At 46.3% G+C, this 25,253-nt stretch overlaps 1 protein-coding gene across 2 annotated transcripts in view; it reads left to right on the plus strand.

Annotated features, from left to right (window-relative positions):
* IGSF11 (immunoglobulin superfamily member 11) overlaps positions 1 to 25,253 on the plus strand; it is a 376,323-nt gene that overhangs the window by 336,676 nt on the left and 14,394 nt on the right. For both annotated transcript variants that reach the window (XM_068270864.1, XM_068270862.1), the window contains exons 2-4: positions 16,011 to 16,174; positions 18,729 to 18,936; positions 19,058 to 19,210. In XM_068270864.1, the coding sequence (XP_068126965.1) occupies positions 16,011 to 16,174; positions 18,729 to 18,936; positions 19,058 to 19,210 (525 nt within the window). The remainder of the gene's footprint in view (positions 1 to 16,010; positions 16,175 to 18,728; positions 18,937 to 19,057; positions 19,211 to 25,253) is intronic.

Consider the following 25,253-nt stretch of genomic DNA (forward strand, 5'->3'; position numbering starts at 1 on the left):
GTGATGAGTGAGGGGATTTGTGATGGCTGCCGGACAGTGTGATGAGTGAGGGGGTGTGGTGATGGCCGCCGGACAGTGTGATGAGTGAGGGGGATTAGTGATGGTTGCCGGACAGTGTGATGAGTGAGGGGGTTTAGTGATGGTCGCTGGACAGTGTGATGAGTGAGGGGGATTAGTGATGGCCGCTGGACAGTGTGATGAGTGAGAGGGTTTAGTGATGGCTGCTGGACAGTGTGATGAGTGAGGGGGGTTAGTGATGGCCGCTGGACAGTGTGATGAGTGAGGGGGTTTAGTGATGGCCGCTGGACAGTGTGATGAGTGAGGGGATTAGTGATGGCCGCGGGACAGTGTGATGAGTGAGGGGGATCAGTGATGGCCGCCAGACAGTGTGATGAGTGAGGGGGTTTAGTGATGGCCTCTGGACAGTGTGATGAGTGAGGGGGATAAGTGATGGCCGCTGGACAGTGTGATGAGTGAGGGGGGTTATTGATGGCCGCTGGACAGTGTGATGAGTGAGGGGGATTAGTGATGGCCGCTGGACAGTGTGATGAGTGAGGGGATTAGTGATGGCCTCTGGACAGTGTGATGAGTGAGGGGGATAAGTGATGGCCGCTGGACAGTGTGATGAGTGAGGGGGTTTAGTGATGGCTGCCCGACAGTGTGATGAGTGAGGGGGATTAGTGATGGCCGAGGACAGTGTGATGAGTGAGGGGGATTAGTGATGGCCGCCGGACAGTGTGATGAGTGAGGGGGATTAGTGCTGGCCGCCGGACAGCGTGATGAGTGAGGGAGTTTAGTGATGGCTGCTGGACAGTGTGAAGAGTGAGGGAGTTTAGTGATGGCCGCCGAACAGTGTGATGAGTGAGGGGGTTTAGTGATGGCTGCCGGACAGTGTGATGAGTGAGGGGGTTTAGTGATGGCCGCAGGACAGTGTGATGAGTGAGGGGATTAGTGATGGCCGCCGGACAGTGTGATGAGTGAGGGGGTTTAGTGATGGCCGCCGGACAGTGTGATGAGTGAGGGGGTTTAGTGATGGCCCCGGACAGTGTGATGAGTGAGGGGGTTTAGTGATGGCCCCGGACAGTGTGATGAGTGAGGGGATTAGTGATGGCCGCCGGACAGTGTGATGAGTGAGGGTATTAGTGATGGCCGCCAGACAGTGTGATGAGTGAGGGGGTTTAGTGATGGCCGCCGGACAGTGTGATGAGTGAGGGGTTTAGTGATGGCCGCCGGACAGTGTGATGAGTGAGGGAGTTTAGTGATGGCCGCCGGACAGTGTGATGAGTGAGGGGGATTAGTGATGGCCGCCGGACAGTGTGATGAGTGAGGGGTTTAGTGATGGCCGCCGGACAGTGTGATGAGTAAGGGAGTTTAGTGATGGCCGCCGGACAGTGTGATGAGTAAGGGGATTAGTGATGGCCGCCGGACAGTGTGATGAGTGAGGGGGATCAGTGATGGCCGCCGGACAGTGTGATGAGTGAGGGGGTTTAGTGATGGCCGCCGGACAGTGTGATGAGTGAGGGGGTTTAGTGATGGCCGCCGGACAGTGTGATGAGTGAGGGGGATTAGTGATGGCCGCAGGACAGTGTGATGAGTGAGGGGGTTTAGTGATGGCCGCCGGACAGTGTGATGAGTGAGGGGGATTAGTGATGGCCGCCGGACAGTGTGATGAGTGAGGGGGTTTAGTGATGGCCGCCGGACAGTGTGATGAGTGAGGGGATTAGTGATGGCCCCGGACAGTGTGATGAGTGAGGGGATTAGTGATGGCCACTGGTCAGTGTGATGAGTGAGGGGATTAGTGATGGCCGCCGGACAGTGTGATAAGTGAGGGGGTTTAGTGATGGCCGCTGGACAGTGTGATGAGTGAGGGGATTAGTGATGGCTGCCGGGCAGTGTGATGAGTGAGGGGGTTTAGTGATGGCCGCTGGACAGTGTGATGAGTGAGGGGGTTCAGTGATGGCCCCGGACAGTGTGATGAGTGAGGGGATTAGTGATGGCCACTGGACAGTGTGATGAGTGAGGGGATTAGTGATGGCTGCCGGACAGTGTGATGAGTGAGGGAGTTTAGTGATGGCCGCCGGACAGTGTGATGAGTGAGGGGGTTTAGTGATGGCCCCGGACAGTGTGATGAGTGAGGGGGTTTAGTGATGGCCCCAGACAGTGTGATGAGTGAGGGGATTAGTGATGGCCGCCGGACAGTGTGATGAGTGAGGGGATTAGTGATGGCCGCCGGACAGTGTGATGAGTGAGGGGTTTAGTGATGGCCGCTGGACAGTGTGATGAGTGAGGGGGATTAGTGATGGCCGCCGGACAGTGTGATGAGTGAGGGGTTTAGTGATGGCCGCCGGACAGTGTGATGAGTAAGGGAGTTTAGTGATGGCCGCCGGACAGTGTGATGAGTAAGGGGATTAGTGATGGCCGCCGGACAGTGTGATGAGTGAGGGGGATCAGTGATGGCCGCCGGACAGTGTGATGAGTGAGGTGGTTTAGTGATGGCCGCCGGACAGTGTGATGAGTGAGGGGGTTTAGTGATGGCCGCCGGACAGTGTGATGAGTGAGGGGGTTTAGTGATGGCCGCCGGACAGTGTGATGAGTAAGGGGATTAGTGATGGCCGCCGGACAGTGTGATGAGTGAGGGAGTTTAGTGATGGCCGCCGGACAGTGTGATGAGTGAGGGGGTGTAGTGATGGCCGCCGGACAGTGTGATGAGTGAGGGGGTGTAGTGATGGCCGCCGGACAGTGTGATGAGTGAGGGGGTGTAGTGATGGCCGCCGGACAGTGTGATGAGTGAGGGGGATCAGTGATGGCCGCCGGACAGTGTGATGAGTGAGGGGGTTTAGTGATGGCCGCCGGACAGTGTGATGAGTGAGGGGGATCAGTGATGGCCGCCGGACAGTGTGATGAGTGAGGGGGTTTAGTGATGGCCGCCGGACAGTGTGATGAGTGAGGGGGATTAGTGATGGCCCCGGACAGTGTGATGAGTGAGGGGATTAGTGATGGCCGCCGGACAGTGTGATGAGTGAGGGAGTTTAGTGATGGCCGCCGGTCAGTGTGATGAGTGAGGGGGTTTAGTGATGGCCGCCGGACAGTGTGATGAGTGAGGGAATTTAGTGATGGCTCCGGACAGTGTGATGAGTGAGGGGGATTAGTGATGGCCGCCGGACAGTGTGATGAGTGAGGGGGATTAGTGATGGCCGCCGGACAGTGTGATGAGTGAGGGGGTTTAGTGATGGCCGCCGGACAGTGTGATGAGTGAGGGAATTTAGTGATGGCTCCGGACAGTGTGATGAGTGAGAGGGATTAGTGATGGCCGCCGGACAGTGTGATGAGTGAGGGGGATTAGTGATGGCCGCTGGACAGCGTTGCTGAGTTCTCATTGCAGATCATTTGATGTAATTAATAAGGAAGCGAGAGGGGCTGACAGGCCAATGAAAGCCGCCCCTGTACGGGAGCTGCTGATGCAGGCAGAGCATGCTGAAAATCAATACGCTATGAGGCTCGCATTGATATTGCTCACCCCTTTTGTTAATGTAATTAATGGCAATGATCTTGCTGCGCTGTCTGTATAACTCAGAGAACCGCTGACATCCCGGCCACCCGACAGACTCATTTTTTATCGATTCAGAAAATGCAGATTTAGCAGGAAGGCGGGGGGACTGCTGAGTGGGAGACATGGACAGCCGCGTATAGAGTAGACCTTATATGGAGGACAAATAGCTCACCCATACAGAGTCGCATCACTGCTCAGATATGCCATATGGAACATAAGGATCTGGCAGAGTCATGTCACTAGCTGTCCTCGTTTTAACATTTAATGATTTAATGAAAATAAGAAATATATCTAGCCAAATGATGGGAATAAAGTTTAGAGTCAGTTAAACACATTTTTCAGCAGAAAATTACATACTGTATATTTACACCAGAGGCCTAACTAGCAATCACTGGGCCCCCTTTCGGAACTTTGGATGGGGCCCCCACCCCCGCTTTCTACACAAGTAAACTGAGAACCAATTTGTGCATGAAATCGCATCCGTTTTCACGTTTGTGCGCGAAAAAGTTATGCACTTTATAGCGCGCGCAAAAACGCTAACACGACCGTGATAAGGAGTTATCACAGCTTTGTGAATCAAGCTCCATGGTGTGCAAAAAACGCATACAGAAAACAGACAGACAAGTGTGCTTCCAGCCCCAGCTTATTACACTCACTCTGTCCATCTCTGATGGCAGTAATTAGAACAGTTGTGGAGAGAGCAGAAAGCTTTTTCTCTCAGTGGCCTCAATTCATGGAGCTTTAGCAAACACTTTATCGAACGTTTGATAATTTACCTCATGGGTAAAATCTAATTTTGAATTCACTAAGGTGTTATAGATTTATCGAATGTTTTATTGATGAAATGATCAATAAATCTATAACACCTTAGTGAATTCAAATTTAGATTTTACCCATGAGGAAAATTATCAAACGTTTGATAAAGTGTTTGATAAAGCTCTGTGAATTGAGGCCTATGTCCTTAGTTGTCAGTCTCTCAGGAAAGGTAAAAAAAACATCTCCTTCCACGGGGCCCCCTGCTGCCTCTGGGCCCCCCTGCAACTGCATCTGTTGCAGGGTCTATTGTTATTCCCCTATACTGGGGGAACCTATATCTGGCTTAGCTACCTATACTGGGGGCACCTATATCTGGCTACCTATGCTGGGGGCACCTATACAGTATCTGGCTACCTATACTGGGGGCACCTATACCTGGCTTCCTATATTGGGGGCACCTATACTGGGGGCACATATACCTGGCTTCCTATATTGGGGGCACCTATACTGGGGGCACGTATACCTGGCTACCTGTATTGGGGCACGTATACCTACCTATATATACCGAGGGCATTTTTTTTTTGGGGGGGGGGGGGGCATAACCTACGGTGCAAATTGTCAGGTGGTGTGTGTGTGTGTGTGGAGGAAGAGGGGGGTGAATCCTCACAAGTTTGCTTCAGGCATCAAAAAGTCTGGAACCGGCCCTGTTCCTTAAAGGGAACCTAAACTGAGAAGGGTATGGATTTTTCCTTTTAAATTAATACCAGTTGCCTGACTCGCCTGCTGATCCTGTGTCTCTAATACTTTTAGCCACAGCCCCCCAACAAGCATGCAGATCAGGTGCTCTGACTGAAGCCAGACTGGATTAGCTGCATGCTTGTTACATGTGTGTGATTCAGCCACTTCTGCAGCCAAAGAGATCAGCAGGACTGCCAGGCAACTGGTATTGTTTAAAAGGAAACATCCATATCCCTCTCAGTTTAGGTTCCCTTTAAGAGTGCCAAAGGGCTGGCAGGTCGAATAACTTTAACCGAATGCAGCGCAGAGATGACAGGAAGGACTGATAGGTATAAATAGGTATGTATGAAGTGGTCCTTGTCCCTCTCTCATTGGTCCTACTGACTGAGTCATACAGATCCATATCTTCCACCGATTAGGCCAAACAGCCTGCAATAGCTGTCTACAAGCTACAGTCAATGACCCTGAAGAATGATGGCTACAGTGTATGTTATACGTTGGCGGTTCTAGATTCCTGCTTGGACTACAGCAAAAGTAATGGTTTGCCAGTTTCCACTCACGGTGCTGTCTTAAAATGAGGTATTATGGGGTCCTGCTTATAGCACACATGCTAGAAATGTTGACCTCTGATCACCCTGTGTTGTAAGAGGGCAGCATTGTACGACAGGATGTGGTTGAGATCCAGAACTTGCGTCTTTTGACCCGCCTCCCCCTTGCTGGCTGTCAGAATGTTCTTGGGGAACTTGCTTAATTAGGAACAAGTTATGGAGATAGAACCGGAGTCCCCCCTTAAGCAAAATGCTTTAGGCAGACAGCATGTATATTAATCAGGTAGTTTTTGCTGCGGTGGAGGCACTTTTCTCATCTTTTAAACATCTTAACAGATTGTGCTCGTCCCCCCTGTGCCGACTTGCATTTTTGTCAACAGAATTCCTCCCTTCTGTCCTGTTTACCAGAACGCCAGGCTTGCTATTGTATAACTCTAATGAATGCCCAGAAGTTTGTCTGCATCTGGCTACCGGGGGCCTGCTGGGATATGCAGTTCTACAGATGAAAGAAACCGCTTCCCAAATCGTGCTGAAGCCTAGCTAGAACTGAAATTGAACAAGATAAATTCTCAAAGCGATTGTTTTAATTAGTGTCCATTTACTCATATGACCTACAGGAACGAAAATGTTCAAATTCAAAACTTTGTTGTAAAGCTCTGCTTGCTTGCAACTGTCAGCATACATCCATACAGATTCAGCGCCACTAGTGTGGCAGTTTCCTCTGAGAAGGGCGTGGTCTTTCAATTGCTTGCCACCTACTTCCTGTAAAGCGGACCTGAACTCAAAACTTCCTCTCTTTCCTTTAAAAGATAAGCAACAGCACAATAACCTTTAAAGAAAAACATTTCCTTGTTACAGCTGATACAAATCCTGCAATAAATCTGCAGTGTGTCTACTTCCTGCTTTCATGGAAGCACACACAGGGTTAACATTCTATATTTACAAATTAGCTGCTCTGCCGTGGCAGTCAGCTGGCACAACTGAAGGGATCAAATTACAACTTGTGATTATTCACAGATGAGTGGGAATCTCATCTAAATACATACAGGGTGCATTTTTCTATATTTTCCTTCTGTCCTGTACACGAGTTCAGGTCCACTTTAACCACCCTGGCGTTCTGATTAAATCGCCAGGGCGGCTGCGGGAGGGTTTTTTTTAAATTAAAAAAAAACTATTTCATGCAGCCAACTGAAAGTTGGCTGCATGAAAGCCCACTAGAGGGCGCTCCGGAGGCGTTCTTCCGATCGCCTCCGGCGCCCAGAATAAACAAGGAAGGCCGCAATGAGCGGCCTTCCTTGTTTTGCTTACATCGTCGCCATAGCGACGAGCGGAGTGACGTCATCGACGTCAGCCGACGTCCTGACGTCAGCCGCCTCCGATCCAGCCCTTAGCGCTGGCCGGAACTTTTTGTTCCAGCTACGCTGGGCTCAGGCGGCTGGGGGGACCCTCTTTCGCCGTTGCTCGCGGCGGATCGCCGCAGAGCGGCGGCGATCAGGCAGCACACGCGGCTGGCAAAGTGCCGGCTGCGTGTGCTGCTTTTTATTTGACGAAAATCGGCCCAGCAGGGCCTGAGCGGCAGCCTCCGGCGGTGATGGACGAGCTGAGCTCGTCCAGACCGCTCAGCAGGTTAAGTGACAAGACAGTATAATCTGTACAGCGCTGCAGAAGATGTCAGCACTATATAAATACTAAATAATATTAATACAATAATGTTGAGAAACACTGCTTTATCACATCCTACACAACTGAATGGCTCTGTCAGCAAGTTTTAAAGAGGAACTCCAGTGAAAATAATGTGAAAAAAAAGTGCTTCATTTTTACAATAATTATGTATAAATGATTTAGTCAGTGTTTGCCCATTGTAAAAGCTTTCCTCTCCCTGATTTACATTCTGATATTTATCACATGGTGACATTTTTACTGCTGGCAGGTGATGTCAGTGGAAGGAGATGCTGCTTGCTTTTACGGCAGTTGGAAACAGTTATTTCCCACAATGCAACAAGGCTCCCACAGTGTGATGTCAGAACCATGGTCCTGACATTACACTGTGGGAGGGGTTTTCACCACAATATCAGCCATACAGCGCCCCCTGATGATCTGTTTGAGAAAAGGAAAAGATTTCTCATGGGAAAGGGGGTATCAGGTACTGATTGGGATGAAGTTCAATTCTTGGTTACGGTTTCTCTTTAAATATTGTTCATTTTTATATCTGTGTGTAATAAAGCTTTTTTTGTATTTGTATATTTTATGCCCTTTTGTACTGTATTTTGCTGAGCTGTAAACACTTACTGTCTTGTGATCTGCTGCTGAAGTGTAGAGAGAGCAAAATGTGCAAACTGCAAATGTTGCATATTTCATACAAAGCGCTTCTTGTGGAGCCCATGTTTGTGCGTTGGTGAATGGGAAAGTGGGCGGGAATCTAAGCCTTTCATAAATAGGCCCGTAAAATGTATTCAGGATGTTATTCTGCTGCTGTGACACAAATAACTGAGCAGCGCGGTGAAGTAGCGGTTAGTAGGGATGGACAGAAATGACTATTTCTGATTCCACAGAAAATATGATTTCCGCCAATGCCAATTAAAGCGAAGGGTTGTGGGAAATGTTTCTGCAGTCTCCGATTGGTCCAATGCTTCAGAGTTCTGTAATTGGTCTAAAATTACCGAGTTGCTGCAATGCGGTATTTACACCAAAACCTGATTTTCGATTTATTTCCGAGTTCTGAGGTGTACCTTTTTTGGTAATTTTTTTGACTTCTCTGATCGGCCAAATATTTCCAAGCTCTGTGATTGGTCTGAAAGTACGGAGTTTCTGTAATGCGGTATTTCCGCCAAAATCCGATTTTCGAGTTCCAGAAATGTAAATTCTGTGAAATCGGAATGAGCATCCCTAGTGGTTAGCGCTCTCGCCTTGCAGCGCTGGGTCCCCGGTTTGAAGCCAGGGCACTATCTGCATGGAGTTTGCACGTTCTACCCGTGTCTGTGTGGGTTTCCTCCAGGAACTCCGGTTTCCTTCCACTTCTTGAATGCAAACAGATACGTTAATTGGCTTCCCCCTAAATTGGCCCTAGACTACGATACACACGATACATACAGACATGTGACTATGGTAGGGGCTAGATTGTGAGCCCCTCTGAGGGACCGTTTAGTGACAAGACAATATACTGTACACTGTGCAGTGCAGAGAAAAAGGTTGGCACTGTATAAATACTAAATAATAATAATAATAATAACTGACTATGAGACCAGGTTTACATTAGAGTAAAAAAAAAAGGTCCGTTCCCGGATCGGAAGGGAACGGAATGTAACAGATGGGAAGGGATTCAATGTTAGCCTATGGATCTGTTCACGTCCGTCTCTTTAAACCATGGGTCTCAAACTCGCGGCCCGCGGGCCATTTGTGGCCCTCAATACAATATTTTGTGGCCCTCGCCGGCAAAACCTTCCTTATAGTTCGCTTCAGTGCTCCCAAGTAATCCGCCGCATCCCCGCCGCTAAACGAGGGCTGCAGAGCCCCCAAATCTCCCGCGAGGGGGGGGGGGGGGGGAGCAATCCGCTGGCATTTCCTGGAAGGGGCAGAGCTTTCAGCTTCAGCTCTGCCCCTCCTGACGTCAATCGCCTCATGGATCGATGCCTTTCCCCCGCCCCTCTCTGTGAAGGAAGAGTGAGAGGGGCGGGGAGAGGCGGCGATGCGCCGCGATTGACGTCAGGAGGGGCAGAGCTGAAGCTGAAAGCTCTGCCCCTTCCAGGAAATGCCGGCGGATTGCCCCTTGGGCGATTTGGGGGCTCTGCAGCCCTCGTTTTGCAGCGGGGAGTCAGGGACATGGCGGATTACTTGTAATGGGAGCACTGAAGCGAACTATAAGGTAAAATAGGCAAAATAGTTAGCTTCAGTGTGAATTTGATTTTGAAATAAAAATCAATGCAAGTGACGGTGGGGGGGTGGGGGGGGGGGTTTGGGTGGCGGGAGCTGCTGATTGTGAAATCCCTTATGCGGCCCAGCCTCATCCTGACTTTGCCTCCTTTGGCCCCCAAGTAAATTGAGTTTGAGACCCCTGGTTTAAACAGATCCGTTCCGCACGATCCGCTGAATTGACTGCAACTTTGGCTCTGCAGCAATTTTTCTGGACAGCGGAGCCGAGCGGAACGGAAGCTGAAGCCCTGCATTGGGGGCAATGGGTGAATGGAATGTTTCTTCACACTACTGTAGTGAAGGCTGACCATTCTAAATAGAAAAATACACTTTGGTGATGGGATCTTGGGAATGCGGGGAAACAGCCTGGAAGCAGCGGAAGGGATACGGAGTGAAAACGGGTCCGATCGGCTGGTGATCAGATACGTTTTGTTCTGTTTGCCACTTCAATGCAAGTGTGAACCACGCCTAAGGGCTTATCAATGGTGGTATAAATACTCTGCAACTGTAGTCTAGCATAGCTCCCAACTGTCCCTCTTTTGGAGGGACAGTCCCTCTTTGGGAGCCCTGTCCCTCTGTCCCTCTTTCCTCCTCATTTGTCCCTCTTTCAGGACTTTGTCCCTCTTTCTATGTAAATATACATATTTCTCTGTTAAAAAATGTGTGACTCTAAACTTTATTACCATCCTTTAAATTGATATATTACATATTTTAAAATGTTGATATGAAGGAAAATGAACCAGGATAGAAAGGCCCAGTGTGGTTTAAATTATAAAACAGCATATTATTCTTATAAAAATATATCTTTATGGTATACGTGACAAGGGGTGTGGCAGGGGAGTGGTCAGGGGGTGTGGCAGGGCTGTGGCTTAAGTGTCCCTCTTTCTCATCTCAAAAAATTGGGAGGTATGGTCTAGGAGTGCTTTGCATTAGTATTGCAGTTATGCTCTAGCAATGGCCGCTCCCATGCTTCCATCCTGACAGGCACACTTTAAATTGACCCTGGGTGGTGTCCGTGCTTAAAAAATCCTCAATTATATTCTGAAACAGAAGCATTTAAAGGAGGATGAAACTCCATATTTACTGAAAAATAAATCATTCAGATCAGATAAAAAATAAATATAAGATTGTGGGACATAGATGGATTATATATTTTAGGGGCACTAACTATTTTTTTGGCATTTTTTTAATAGTCTACAATTTCAGTGAAACCATGTAGCTCAACTCAGCTTGCTCCCACCTCGTGGATACTCAGCCCCTCCCTGCTGGTGACTCATGCTGTCTGCTCTAGCCAGAACTGACACCATGAGTCATCAGGAGGGAGGGGCTGGGCAGGAGTGATTACTTGGAAACAGCAGCAGTCAGGCTAGACCAGGCATAGGCAAACTTGGGGCTCCAGCTGTTAAGGAACTACAAATACCACAATGCATTTGCCTTTATGAGTCATGACTGTGGCTGTCAGACTCCTGCAATGCATTGTGGGACTTGTAGTTCCTCAACAGCTGGAGGGCCAAGTTTGCCCATGCCTGGGCTAGACTGACTCTAGCAAGAGCTGACACCATGAGTCATCAGAAGGGAGGGGCTGGGCAGGAGTGATTACTTGTAGACAGCAATAGTCAGGCTAGACTGACTAGCTAAAGCTGACAGCATGAGTCATCACAAAGGAGGGGCTAGGCAGGAGTGATTACTTTGAGACAGCAGCAGTCAGGCTAGACTGACTCTAGCAGGACCTGACAGCATGAGTTATCAGAAGGGAGGGGTTTGGGAGGAGTAATTACTTGGAGACAGCAGCAGTCAGGCTAGCAAGAGCTGACAGCATGAGTCATTGGTAGGGAGGGGCTAGGAAGGAGTGATTACTTGGAGACAGCAGCAGTCAGGCTAGACTGACTCTAGCCAGAGCTGACAGCATGAGTCATCGGAAGGGAGGGGCGGGGAGGAGTCATTACTTGGAGACAGCAGCAGTCCGGCTAGACTGACTCTAGCAAAAGCTGACAGCATGAGTCATCACAAAGGAGGGGCTAGGCAGGAGTGATTACTTGAAGACAGCAGCAGTTAGGCTAGACTGATTCTAGCAGGACCTGACAGCATGAGTCATCAGAAGGGAGGGGCTGGGGAGGAGTCATTACTTGGAGACAGCAGCAGTCATGCTAGACTGCACTACAGTAGTGTATCGCTGCCGTCGAATTTCCTTCACCTCTTCGAGAGGGAATGAAAGAATATCGAGGTTAAGAAACAGCATCTGGGCTTTCATTAACCAGATTTACCTGTGGATTCATGCGCATGGACCCGCCGCAGGGCCATTTTTTAAAAACTCTTTCACAAGAAGCCATTTGTTATGTAGGTTTTACTGGTCTTGTAATTATCGCCCTGTTCCGAGACAAGCCTTAAGAAGGGCGGGAAACTGTTTGTTCCCCCTTCGCTCCAGCGCCGTGTTCTGTTATTGATCATAAAGCGAGGCTGAGTGGCCCTGGGGGTCCATCTTTATTATTCCTTATCTCATAATCCTCTAGCAGAGCCCGCCGCTCACATCTCCCATAATGACCGTTCCGAAATGAGTGAAAGGAGACATGTGACCGCCAGTCCATTATCCCGTGATGGAAGACATAATAGAGGAGTTATTTGTGCTTGAGAAAATAGAGCATTGCATAGCGCTGCTGCCCCCCGCTGATAATTCTATCATGGAAGGCCGCCTTGACAAAGAGTCACTTTGAGGAAATACTTGGCGCGGTTCTGCAGCGGAGGAGCAGCACACCCAGTTCCCGACAGTCCGCCCCCCCCCCCCCTTCCCCCTGCTTTCTTCGTGGCCGCGCCCCCCCTCAGGGGCAGATGTGCAGATATGTAGAAACTATGTGCTGTTTAATTATGAAGCACTTGCTTTCTGCACGGAGATCTAAGCGCTGTGACCTCTCAGAGGAGAAGGCGGCTTTACCTTTCGGTGACATCTATCCCGGAGACCAGAACAAGCCGTGTATAGGGAGATAGTTGAAGGCATTGATGTATATCGGAGGTTACTCTGAGGGTTGCGGCTTTGTAAAAGTGGTTTCACTGTCAAACATCTTGCTTACAGTGAACACAAAGTCAAAATAAACTAATGTATTTATCCTCCTACTCCTAAAAATAACAGATGTTGTATTCTGCCAGGAAAACATTTATGGCTGTAATTTACTTATCAGGGAGGTTTACTATATTCCTGCTCATTCACACTTATATAGTGCTTAGTGCTAGCGTTTTGCGTGCGTGATTTTACTGCGATTAGTTCAGTAAAATCACTGTACACTCTCTGGATTCACTAGCAACCGCGATCAGCGCATTTTAAGCACTTTATCGCGATCGCTCCAGAATCGCGATTAAATGCTACATGCAACGCTAATCGCGAAACGCCTGTGATCGGCGGCAATCACAGCAGTGAGATCACTGCCAATAGTTTGTATTGTGGTAGCGCTTTAAAAACGATAAGAGGGAATAACCCGCTAATCACTCGAGTAAAAGCGTGTGGGAAAAAAAACTACTGCCTTTACACCCTAAAATCCAGAAGTAATCATCCCGCCAGGGGGTAAAAGGAAATTAATATGGCAGCCTCCATATCCCTCTCAGGCCAGTTGTCCTTTAAAGGGAACCTTAATTGAGAAGGATATGGATGTTTCCTTTTTAAACAATACCAGTTGCCTGGCAGTCCTGCTGATCTCTTTGGCTGCAGTAGTGGTTGTATCACACACCTGAAACAAGCATGCAGCTAATCCAGCCTGACTTCAGTCAGAGCACCTGATCTGCATGCTTGTTGAGGGGCTGTGGCTGAAAGTATTAGAGACACAGGATCCGCAGGAGAGTCAGGCAACTGGTATTATTTTAGAAGGAAAAATCCATATCCTTCTCAGTTTAGGTTCCCTTTAATGTGATGATTTGGCGATACTGCCGACCCTACACTTTACAGTAGGAAGGAGAAGGAACTGATGCAAGCGGTAAAGTCTTCTCTATGCAGAAGATGTAGTGCCACAGTGAGTCGTGTTCAGGTGCTAACGCCTTCAAATCTGTCCCCGGCGCTGTGGCAGTTACACTGCGCCTCCAGAGACAACTGACAGGTACATTAGCAGAAACCCTCACATCAGATCTCTCTCCATGTACTGCTGAATTTAGGGCTGCAGCTGGTAGTGCATTGACAGCCAGCCTGGGAGTGTGAAAGCTTGTGAGCTGTCGCCACCTAGTGCCCAGTTTAGTGGCCAGCATTCAGAATACACATAAAAGGGCTCTGTTTATGAAGTGGTGAATCATGCTGCTGTTGTTTTCCAAAATAGCATTTTTTCTTTTTAAATGGCGACATTTAGAGAAGAGACAATCGGCTGGAACCATTGCAGGTTTCCAGGAGGATCGACTGTTAATAATTACCTTGGCAAACTTGCGGGGATGCCGCCCCCCGCCCATAAGTAGTATAATGGCCCCCTAGTATAGGTAGCCTAGACCAATGATCTGCAAACGTGGCTCTCCAGCTGCTAAGGAACTACAAGTAAAACAATGCATTGCAGCAGTCTGACAGCCACATTCATTAAGGCAAATGCATTGTGGGACTTGTAGTTCCTTAACAGCTGGAGAGTCACGTTTGCAGATCACTGGCCTAGATGGTGTAGCAGCCCGGAAGGGGAAGCAGCGGTGTCCATCTTACCCCTGAGTCCATGCCGGCCTGGAGGGGGAATAGTTATCTACGCGATCGGGAGATTTGCAATAGCCGAGTGAGCTGTTTTTTGGCTTCAACCTGCGCCCAAATTTTCCAGTGTCATTTCTGCATGTATGCTTCGGGGACACAAGATATTTTTTCTACTGCTTTTGGAACTCTCAGTAAACGAACATACCGAAGAGCTTTGCGGACAGGACGAAAGATGTCGCCACCATGTGACCAATTTCAGAATGTAAATCAGGGAGAGGAAAGATTTTACAATGGCCAAACACTGACTAAATAATCTGTAAATTAATATTGTAAAACAATTTCCGTTATTTTCACTATAGTTGATGCAAAAGTGTACCCAGCTTGGAATTGGTCCAATCCAGTGCTCGACTTGCAGGTTTCTTCGGCCTAATTCCAAATTTAAAAAGATGTCCATGCAATCAGACGATGAGCACGATGATCACTTGAGTTGGTCGAAGTGATGGTGATAGTTCTAGCTTGCATGCAAAACTGATGCACATCATATGAAACTTGGAACTGGGCCAATCAAAATTGGCAGCAAATGCATAGGATAGATTGATATACAATCTGCGTTACGTAAATCGGCATGCAAGCACGCAATTATTAACCTCTCATTGGCCATTACTGTTGAGCACATTCCAATCATGCTCGAACCATAGAGTCTCAGTTGATATCTTCATAAAAATGCAATCGAGAGAAGCCTCATATTTAAAGAGAAACCGTAACCAAGAATTGAACCTCATCCCAATCAGTAGCTGATACCCCCTTTTACATGACAAATCTATTGCTTTTCACAAATGGGCTCTGTATGGCTGATGTTGTGGTGAAACCCCTCCCACAGGAAACTCTGAGGACCATGGTCCTGGCAGTTTCCTGTCTGTGAACCTCATTGCATTGTGGGAAATAGCTGTTTACAGCTGTTTTCAACTGCCAAAAAAGCAAGCAGCATCTCCCTCCACAGACATCACCTGCCAGCAGTAAAAATGTCACCATGTGATAAATGTCAGAATGTAAATCAGGAAGATGAAAGCTTTTACAATGGGCAAACAGTGACTAAATCAGTGACATAATTATTGTAAAAATGAAGCACTTTTTTATTTTGCATTATTTTCACTGGAGTTCCTCTTTAATACATGGTTAAGTGTATGTTTTTATAAAATTTGAAATTTGTCGGAAATTGGAATTTCTGCTGAATTGGAAAACGGCATTTACCGGTATGACCATTCCTAATTATATATATATATATATATATATATATATATATATATATATATATATATATATATCTCACCTCAAAATAGTACTTTTCTATGACAATCGTCTCCCTAGACCATGACTTCCATTCAGGATCCGCCACCAGGCAACCTAAGCAGGTGCCTGGGGCCTAGTGGGGTTCAAGGAGTCTACCAGCCGCCTTCTCAGACCTCTCTCCACTTCAGCTTACCAAAAAGACCTCAAGGGCTCCTCAAATCTACTACCTTGTCTAGGGACCCAATACATCTTAATCCATCTCTGCTTCCATTGCGTAGGCCTTATCTTTTATATTGCAACTTATAGCTTGATTAAACTGCTGCCTCTTTCTCTTTTGCACTTGAAATAACTTTGGCACAATTAGCCGGAGCTCGACAATATCTGAGCCTCTACATAATTTGATATGTATAATGGGTTCTTGTGTCCTGGACAGGGTGTCATGTGACAAGGTGGAAGTATGCATTAAGCACAGTCTGTGTTTTAGCCACGGTATGGAGAGAAAGGATAATACATTGCGAGTTACAAGGTTATAACCAAGGTCCAATTTCATTTTTTTTTAATATACATATATATTTTGCAGGTTTAGTGACAGCGGTGGAGGTGGTCATTGACAAAGAGAACATCCAGGTGGCCCGGGGACAGTCGGCGGGGCTTCTATGCACGTTCACCACCAATGCGGCACTTACGAACCTCAACATCATCTGGACTGTGACGCCGCTGTCCAACGCCAACCAGCCTGAGCAGGTACCAAAACTGCTGGAGGGCAAAGAAAGTTTTTGGATGTGAAAGTTAAAGGGAACCAGAGACGAAGCACCCTTGTGTATTTTACCATATATATCAGTAAGAACATTACAGAAAACACTTACCATGCTCTCTGTTTCATCCTCACTGCTAAAGTGTCTGTTATCAGCTGTGATAAGAATCCCGGACTGAGCATTCAGTCTAGCTTTGCTGGGAATAATTATAGCTGAGTCATTATAGCAGAGCCACAAGGGGGCAGGCTTGGGCTTGAAAAGACACCAGAGAAGACAGACTCAGCTATAATCTTTCCGTAGCAAAGCGAGACTGAGTGCTCAGTCGGGGATTCTTATCAGAGGTGATAACAGGAAGATTAAACAGAGAACAATGATACAAAGAGCAGGGTAGGTGTTTACTGTCATGTTCCCACTGATTTATAAGGTAAAATACAAGAGGGTGCTTCATCTCTGGTTCTCTTTAAAGAGACACTGAAGCGAAAAAAAAAAATTGGTTGTGTAGTACGGATAATTACTAGAACATTAGTAGCAAAGAATGGTACTATTCCGTTAGTCGGGTGCAACCACTAGGTGGCGCTTAGTACTGTAGAATGTAATCCCCCTCGGCCTGCAATATCCCAGTGACATTAATTACTATTCCCCTCCAGGACGCCATAGATAGTAGGGAAAGATGTAATTCTAGGGAGAGGGAGATTACATTCTACATTACTTAGTTCAGTTGCGCCCGGCTAACAGAGTTTTATCGCCACCTAGTGGTTGCGCCCGGCTAACGGAAAAGAACCCAAAGAAAATATTCCCATATTTTTATTTTCAGTTCTATAGTCTTTTATAACATTGCATCATTTTGTAATATTTGCAGTTTACACACTACTCAGCATTCTTAATGTTTTTACAGAGCAGGCCAGTAAACTATTGACCTGTCCTCTGGAGAGAAAAAAAGAAAATACTGTGACTGACAGTTGAGATAACAAGCTTCAGAAGACCAAGCTCTCTGTGACTTTGAAAGTGGTGGAGCTTAGTGGCTCTTTTGCATAGATAACAACTGGAGTTGCTTAACTCTTACTGTACTGGAAACAATATTAGACTTATGTCTCTGCTCCTAATGTTTTATATTTTAGCTGTACTACACAGTGTATCTTTAAGGCTCCCTGCACACTGCAAATCCGTTTTGCAATTCTGATTCCGATTTGCAATTCCGATTTTCCCTGAATGCAATCAACAGAAAAACGGAGGGAAAAACGCAGCATGCAGTAACGATTAAAAATCGTAATCGGATGTAAAAACCGATTAAAAATCGGAATCGCATGCAGTGTGCAGGGAGCCTAAGACTGAGACAAGCTGAAGAGTTATAATAAGTAGGGTTGTTCATAATCCAAATTACGAGACGTTACCTACTGGCCGCAGGAGAGGAGGGTTAGCTCATCTGTGCCACTGCTTATGGCCGATGCTCTCCACTCGTATTCCATGTCGCTTTCCACATCACTCCCATGCTTCCTTCTTTTGGCTTGAAGGAAGAAGCGTTGAAGGCAAGTGGAGCCATCGGCTGTAGGCGGTAGCATGGGTAAGTTGACCCCCCACCCTCTACCATGGCCAGTAAGTGCTACTTGTAATTTCGATTATGAACAACCCTAAATGAAGCCATTTGTGGACACAAGACGTTTTGCAATAAGGCCTATAAATATGAAGTATGTATTTTTGTGGCAGCGCCACATCAGTTGGGCACCGGGAGGTGTTGCTAATAGTAATATATCGGTAATTTAAATGACCGATATCTTACTATGCTCTACCTGGCACCTATTCTAACTTGAACCCTCTGCTGTAAGTGTCTAACCCTAGCCCCTTGCCTAATGCCTAACCCTCCACTCCACCTAATGCCAAACCATAATCTCCCCCGAGGAGTACCAAACCCTAACCCCCCTGAAAGTTCCTAACCTTAACTCTCCCTCCCCCTTCCTCACCTTCTAGTAAGTGCCTATTTGTAACCTAAAATTGCGTACCCAAACAGCTAATAGTTGTAGCTGATCATGCAAAGTAATGCCTAAACCTAACCTTGACCACAAGTGCCTAAATCGTAGACCCCCTTCCTACTACCTGCTTAACCCAACCCCTCCCTGGAAGTGCCTAACCTTAACTCCCACCTAATCGCTAACCTAACCCCCCCAACCTTACCTCCCGATAAGTGCCCAACACTAGCCTAAAATTGGACTACCAAACAACCGATAGTTGCAGTCGATTGTGTACCATTACATTTTGTGTAGTTGCCGATTGGCTAAAATTCCGTCTGGGTGCCCCATTACCGAAGAGTAACATAGGGGTCTAGCAGGTGCCTGCTGACTGCAACACCCAATTGACCTGATCCATCAATATGGATGTCCTCCACAGTCTGTTCCAAAGTTCCAGCACCCTCCGTAGCTTTGTAGCGCCTTCATAGCGTATACAGACGGCGTCCCAGCAGAAAGGAGAAATGTACTTCTGAAAATGTTCTTTTAATTTACCATAATGCAAAAGTCAAATGCTGGTACTTTGCTAAAATCTCTTTCCAGATAATACTCTATCAGGGTGGGCAGGTTTTCACGACGGCGGTGCAGTACCAAGGCCGAGTGGGCTTCATGCAGACCATGCCAAGCACCAACGCCTCCATATACATCAACAACACCCAACTCTCTGACACAGGCACTTACCAATGCATGGTCAACAACTTTCCAGACCGAGCGACCCGCAATATCGGCGTGGTGGGATTTACCGTCTTAGGTAAGTTATGGAGTCAGGTGCTGTTCCACCGTCTTTGGTGACAAATTTTGTATATGAGCAATGCATAAGAGCTCTGAAACAGCCATGTACATTAATTTGTGGTGTCTTTCTCTCTGTTCAGTGCCTCCTTCTGACCCACTTTGCAACGTTCAGGGCTCCCTGGATATTGGGAGTGACATCATGCTAGCCTGCAGCTCGGAGGAGGGAATTCCGAGGCCTACCTACCTTTGGGAGAAGTTAGAAGGACCCATTCTCCCAACCTCTGTAACGCAAGGTGAGCTGTCGACAAATGGGTTGGTATCCCTGTATGAAAAAAAAGAAAAACCCCACAGGTGTCTTTTAAAAAACGAACTAAAGTAACTGGCACCTCAATATTGTTTGTTCTACCAAAACAAGTTCAGATTTTGTTTAAAGCAATACTGAACCAACTTAGAAAAAAAAAGTCAAATGCTCACCTACGGAGAGGGAAGACTCTGGGCCCATATGCAATTAACTTTTTCTCTTGAGTTATCTCCTAGGAGATAATACTCTTATTATCTGTAAAATAACTTATACAGTGAACCAGAAACAAAGCACCCTCATGTATTTCACCATATATATCAGTGGGAACATTAGAGAAAACACCTAAGCTACGTACACACATGCAACAACGATCGTTCGTTGTCAACGACGAACGAACTTTTAATTGATGAAAGAACGACCTAAGTAAAGTTATTTTCAAAAGGTGTGTAACGATCTGATCGTTAGAAGGAACGTTACATCACGTAAAAGTAACTATTGCGCCTGCGCATAAAAATGAAAAGTTTCATGGAGAAATAGTGAAATGCGCATGTCAAGCCTAGTACGAACGACCGTTTCCAACGATGTACTACTTTTGCAAACGATCGTCGTTGGGAAAAATCCGCCAAGCTAGATCATTCGTTTTGAACAATCTAGCTCGTCCATCATTAGACTTAATGGTCGTTGGCTGCTTTTTTTTCAAACGATCGTCGTTTGAAAGGATCGGGGAACGATCGTTTCAAACGACTATAGTCGCATGTGTGTAAGCACCTCTACTCTGCTCTCTGTTTCCTCCTTCACTGCTCAGCCTGCTTGTTGTTATCATCCCTGATAAAATCCCCGACTGAGCATTCAGTCTGGCTTTGCTCAGGAATCATTATAGCTGAGTCTGTCTTCGCTGATGTCTTTTCAAGCCCAAACCTGCCCCCTTCTGGCTCTGCTATAATGACTCGGCTATAATGATTCCTGAGCAAAGTCAGGCTGAATGCTCAGTCAGGGATTTTATCAGGACTGATTAGAAGCAGGCTGAGCAGTGAAGAATGAAACAGAGAGCAAGGTAGCCGTTTTCTCTTCTTCCCACTGATGTATATGGTAAAATACATGAGGGTGCTTTGTCCCTAGTTCACTTTAAAGGAAACCAGAGATGACGAATACTTACCATTTTATACATACCCGGGGGCTTCCTCCAGCCTCATGCTCACGGATTGCTCCCACGCCGCCGTCCTCCGCCTCTTGCAGTTCTGGTATCGGGACCCGTTACTTCGGCCAGTTGCGGCCAGTCTGTGCAAGTGAAGTGTGCTCTCTACATAGCCCCAGGTATGTATAAAATGGAAAGTATTTGTCGTCTCTGGTACACTTTAAACCGATATATTGCCCCCAGCTGACCCAGACTTGAGCCGTCTGAGCCAGTTACCTGGGCTGATGGCGGACGAACGGAGGACAACGGGAGGACGGCAAGGGACGCATCCATGCTTGTGGGGCTGGAGGAAGCCCCAGGTAAGTAAAAAAAATCTTTGTAATGCGACATCTCTGGTTTTCTTTATAGCACCTCTCGCCAGATGCAGCAAAGTAGCCTCAAGACATAACCAATGCTCCTCCATGTTTCACAGTGGGACTGGAGTTTTTCTGTTCAAGCCATTCACTAGAGACCAGTGACATCACTGAGAATGCAGCCTATCCATTCACTAGAGACCCTGACATCACTGAGAATGCAGCCTATCCATTCACTAGAGAGCAGTGACATCACTGAGAATGCAGCCTATCCATTCACTAGAGACCCTGACATCACTGAGAATGCAGCCTATCCATTCACTAGAGACCAGTGACATCACTGAGAATGCAGCCTATCCTTTCACTAGAGACCAGTGACATCACTGAGAATGCAGCCTATCCATTCACTAGAGACCAGTGACATCACTGAGAATGCAGCCTATACATTCACTAGAGACCAGAGACATCACTGAGAATGCAGCATATCCATTCACTAGAGACCAATGACATCACTGAGAATGCAGCCTATCCATTCACTAGAGACCAGTGACATCACTGGGAATGCAGCCTATTCATTCACTAGAGACCAGTGACATCACTGAGAATGCAGCCTATCCATTCACTAGAGACAAGTGACATCACTGAGAATGCAGCCGATGCATTCACTAGAGACCGGTGACATCACTGAGAATGCAGCCTATCCATTCACTAGAGACCGGTGACATCACTGAGAATGCAGCCTATCCATTCACTAGAGACCGGTGACATCACTGAGAATGCAGCCTATGCATTCACTAAAGACCGGTGACATCACTGAGAATGCAGCCTGTCCATTCCCTGTTTCCTCCTTTCAGTGATGCTTTTTGTGTCCACTTAATTGATAACGAGACAAGATGGATGCCATACCGTCTGCTAGCCTTCCATATTTTCCCTCACATGAACTAACACTATTGCCTACTTCTGCTTTTGTCCATTTCCAGTTGTCTAGAATCTGCTGACAGAGATTTAGCTTGCGCGGCGTAAATTGAACGCGTATAAGCGAATCATAAATCATGTGTGGGACTCGGCGTCTAATGACTCCGCGTGACGTTATTTATTTCCTAGAGGACCTTATGATTTAAGCGTCTCCTCTTTGCCAATAGATATGATGGATATTGAATAATTACCCTTCATCCACCGCGGGCAGCGCTTTCTTTTAATTGACCACTCCGAGGGAAACGACCGACACCAAAATTTATTTCCATTTTATGGTAGGCTCCCTATTATCGCATTGTCATTTACCAAATTGTTATAAATAGAAATCAGATCTCTCATCAATTTCAAGGGAACCTGTCATACTTTGTTTACGTTCTATACGTACCTTCAAGCTTAGCTGACAGTGATCGATTGTTCTGAAAGGAGAATCCCTCAACGTTTCCTGGATCAGGCATTGAACGAGATAGATGTCTGACTTTGTTGGTATCTTTGAGCTCTAAAATATGTCAGCTGCACAAGTTTTAAATGGTCCCCAAGGTGTCTGAAGACTTCCCGGGGGAGTGACCATATTCCATCTGTATGCTGGACTTCCGGAACTAGTCTACTTTAGGGGACGCAGCGGGAATCCCCATAAAATAGCACCGCTCCCTCCACGCTGGAACAAATATCTTGCCTCCTGACGTAATAGACAAGACTAGATACAACCTAACAGACTGTTACCGGTATATGTAAAAGTCACAACTCATCACAGCTCAATTGTAAAGCAATAAAGTATATTTATTATGGACATATCCAAACACAAAAATAAGTTAAAAACAGTATTTAAAAACACCATCCTAATCCAAATGTAATTGGAATTCTCTATTTCAGCAGATCAATAAAAGTGTCAGGGCCTGTTCAGACTATGCGCGTTCCTAGCTGTTTTCAGGGAACGCGTACGGGTACCAAAAACGCATAGAAACGGCTCCTAATGCTTTTGAATGGGCTAGTTTACATGTATGCGTATGAGACGCATACGTTTCTCATCCGCATTGCTGCACGCAGTTCTGTGCGTCACGCATAGAAACGGACGCAATGAAAGTCTATGGACGCGTATCAAAAACGCGTACTATTGCGTTTTTAGTGTACGTTTTTCTCTGCGGTTCCCATAATTCTTTTTTTTTCCCCCTGGGTCACGTGTGTGTGCAAAACGCAATAGAAAACGCATTCGAACGCAAGAAAAACGCATGCGTTTTTCAACTTGCGTTTCTTTGAATTTATACGTGTTCTGCAAACGCTGACAGTCTGAACAGGCCCTCACAGTTCAACTGCAAACTACCACAACTCCAAGTTCTAAAAATACAAAAATCTAAAATCGGGTGTCAGCACAACAATAAATATAGAAAAATAGCAAAAATAGTCCCTACAGGCTCAAAAACCAAGTGCTGTGCAAATAGTGAAAAAATGTACGGTATGTGCAGGATATGTGTAGATACAAGTTGATAGAAATGAACAACAATGTTGCTATAGAATACAGTTATATTATAAAGTGCAAAATCGTGCAGTGCTTACCAGTGTAAGATGCCTGCTGCATATAGAGAGAAGGGGGAAAGACGCCTTGCGCGTTCGCAGCGTGCGGCTTTTTCTGGAGAGCCTCTCCAGTTGCACTGTGGCACTTTTATTGATCTGCTGAAATAGAGATTTCTAATTACATTTGGATTAGGAAGGTGGCTTTAAATACTGATTTTAACTTATTTTTGAGTTTGGATATGTCCATAATAAATATAGTTTATTGCTTTATAATTGAGCTGTGAGGAGTTGTGACTTTTACATATAACAGTCTGTTAAGTGGGTATCTTTTCTTGTGGTGTGCATATTCATTTTCAACCCATCAAGACACCTTATTATGCGCTGGTCTCAGGCCATAAGATGATGCATGGGACCGTAGCTCTACTTAAAGACGTGTTGTTTAAGACTAGATACAAGACATTAATATCACACTTTTTGACCTGACGGACTCAAAGACAAGAGCTGCAGCCACTAGGGTCCAATCAGTAGGCAGTAGCAGTGTTAGGGAGTCTAGCCCAAGGTCTCCTTACTGAATAGATGCTGGCCTACTGAACAGGAAGAGCCAAGATTTGAACACTGGTCTCCTGTGTCAGAGCAGGCAGAGCCCATATCGACTTTTTGAGATAAGGACGTAAGACACTTAGGCCACACCCATGCCACACGTCTAATCAGTCACACCCCTGACACACCCCTAGTCAAGCATACCATAATGATTTTATAAGAAAATTATGTTGTTTTATGATTCAAATCATAATGTTCTTTTCTTTCCTGGTTCACTTTTCTTCATAATAACATTTGAAAATAAGAAATGAATCAATTTATAGTATGGAAAAAAAGTTAAAGGACTACTATCAATAGCCAAGTGTTATAAAATGACAATGTACAAATAATGTCTAAGTAGCTGTGTAAGCATTTTCCTATTTTTCATGTTAAATATCAGAGGCAAAAGCTGTAATTCATTGTGTGCACGGCCGGCGCTACCATTAAGGCAAAGGAGGCAGCTGCCCCAGGGCCCCACAGCTTGTAGGGGCCCCCAGTGGCTACAAGAGGAAAACATTTTTTTTCAAATCGGCCTTATAGTTTTTGAGAAAATCGATTTTAAAGTTTCAAAGGAAAAAAAAATACACATTTAAAAACCTGCCGAATTTAATGGTTAATAACAAATCCACCTTAAATGCTAGAAACCCTAAATGTGCAGGATATGTTAAGGAGATCATTAGGAATAAGAGGAAAAAACAATTTTTCTAAAAGACCTTATAGTTTTTGAGAAAATCGATTTTAAAGTTTCTAAGGAAAAAAGTATAGTTTTAAATGCGGTAAATGTCACTTTTAGTAGCAAACCTAACGGTAGTGTAATTTTACATGCATCAAATGAAAGAGCAATACATTTCATGACGGGGTTTCCAGGGGGTCTATACGCAGCCGCAGCGCTTTGGCCAGGGATCGCTATACAGCCGCAATATGGCTGTATGAAGATCCCTGGCATTTTTTCCTATTTTCCCAATTTTTTTTTATGTTTAGAGTGTGAGAATTAAAAAAAAAAAAAAAAATTATGTGGGGTCCCCCCTCCTGAAACTTTTTAACCCCTTGTCCCCCATGCAGGCTGGGATAGCCAGAATGTGGAGCTCCGACCGATTGGGACTTCACACCCTGACTATACCAGCTGCAAAAAAGGTCCCCTAATGCCGATTTTTGTTCCGGGGTATATGTTGGGGGGGCCCCCCAGGTTTTTTTTGCCCTGGGGCCCCATTGTTGCTTAAACCGGCCCTGGGGTTTAGTTCTATTGGGACAAATCATTTGCATAGGGGTGTCTGTTTCAATGCACAGCCAGTGTTGTTTTTTGCATATCACCAGAGCCGGGACAAGGTTCTCCAGCACACAAGGCTGAGACACCAAAGTGCGCCCCTCCATCCCTCCCACCCACCGCAGCTGTCACACACTGATTGCTATTAGACTAAGGAGCGCCCCAGGGCCCCCAATACCTTAATCTCTAGCTATCCGGCTTGCAGTCACTGCCATGTATC

This window comes from Hyperolius riggenbachi, chromosome 2 (assembly GCF_040937935.1).
Source record: "Hyperolius riggenbachi isolate aHypRig1 chromosome 2, aHypRig1.pri, whole genome shotgun sequence".
Classification (NCBI taxonomy): domain Eukaryota; kingdom Metazoa; phylum Chordata; class Amphibia; order Anura; family Hyperoliidae; genus Hyperolius; species Hyperolius riggenbachi.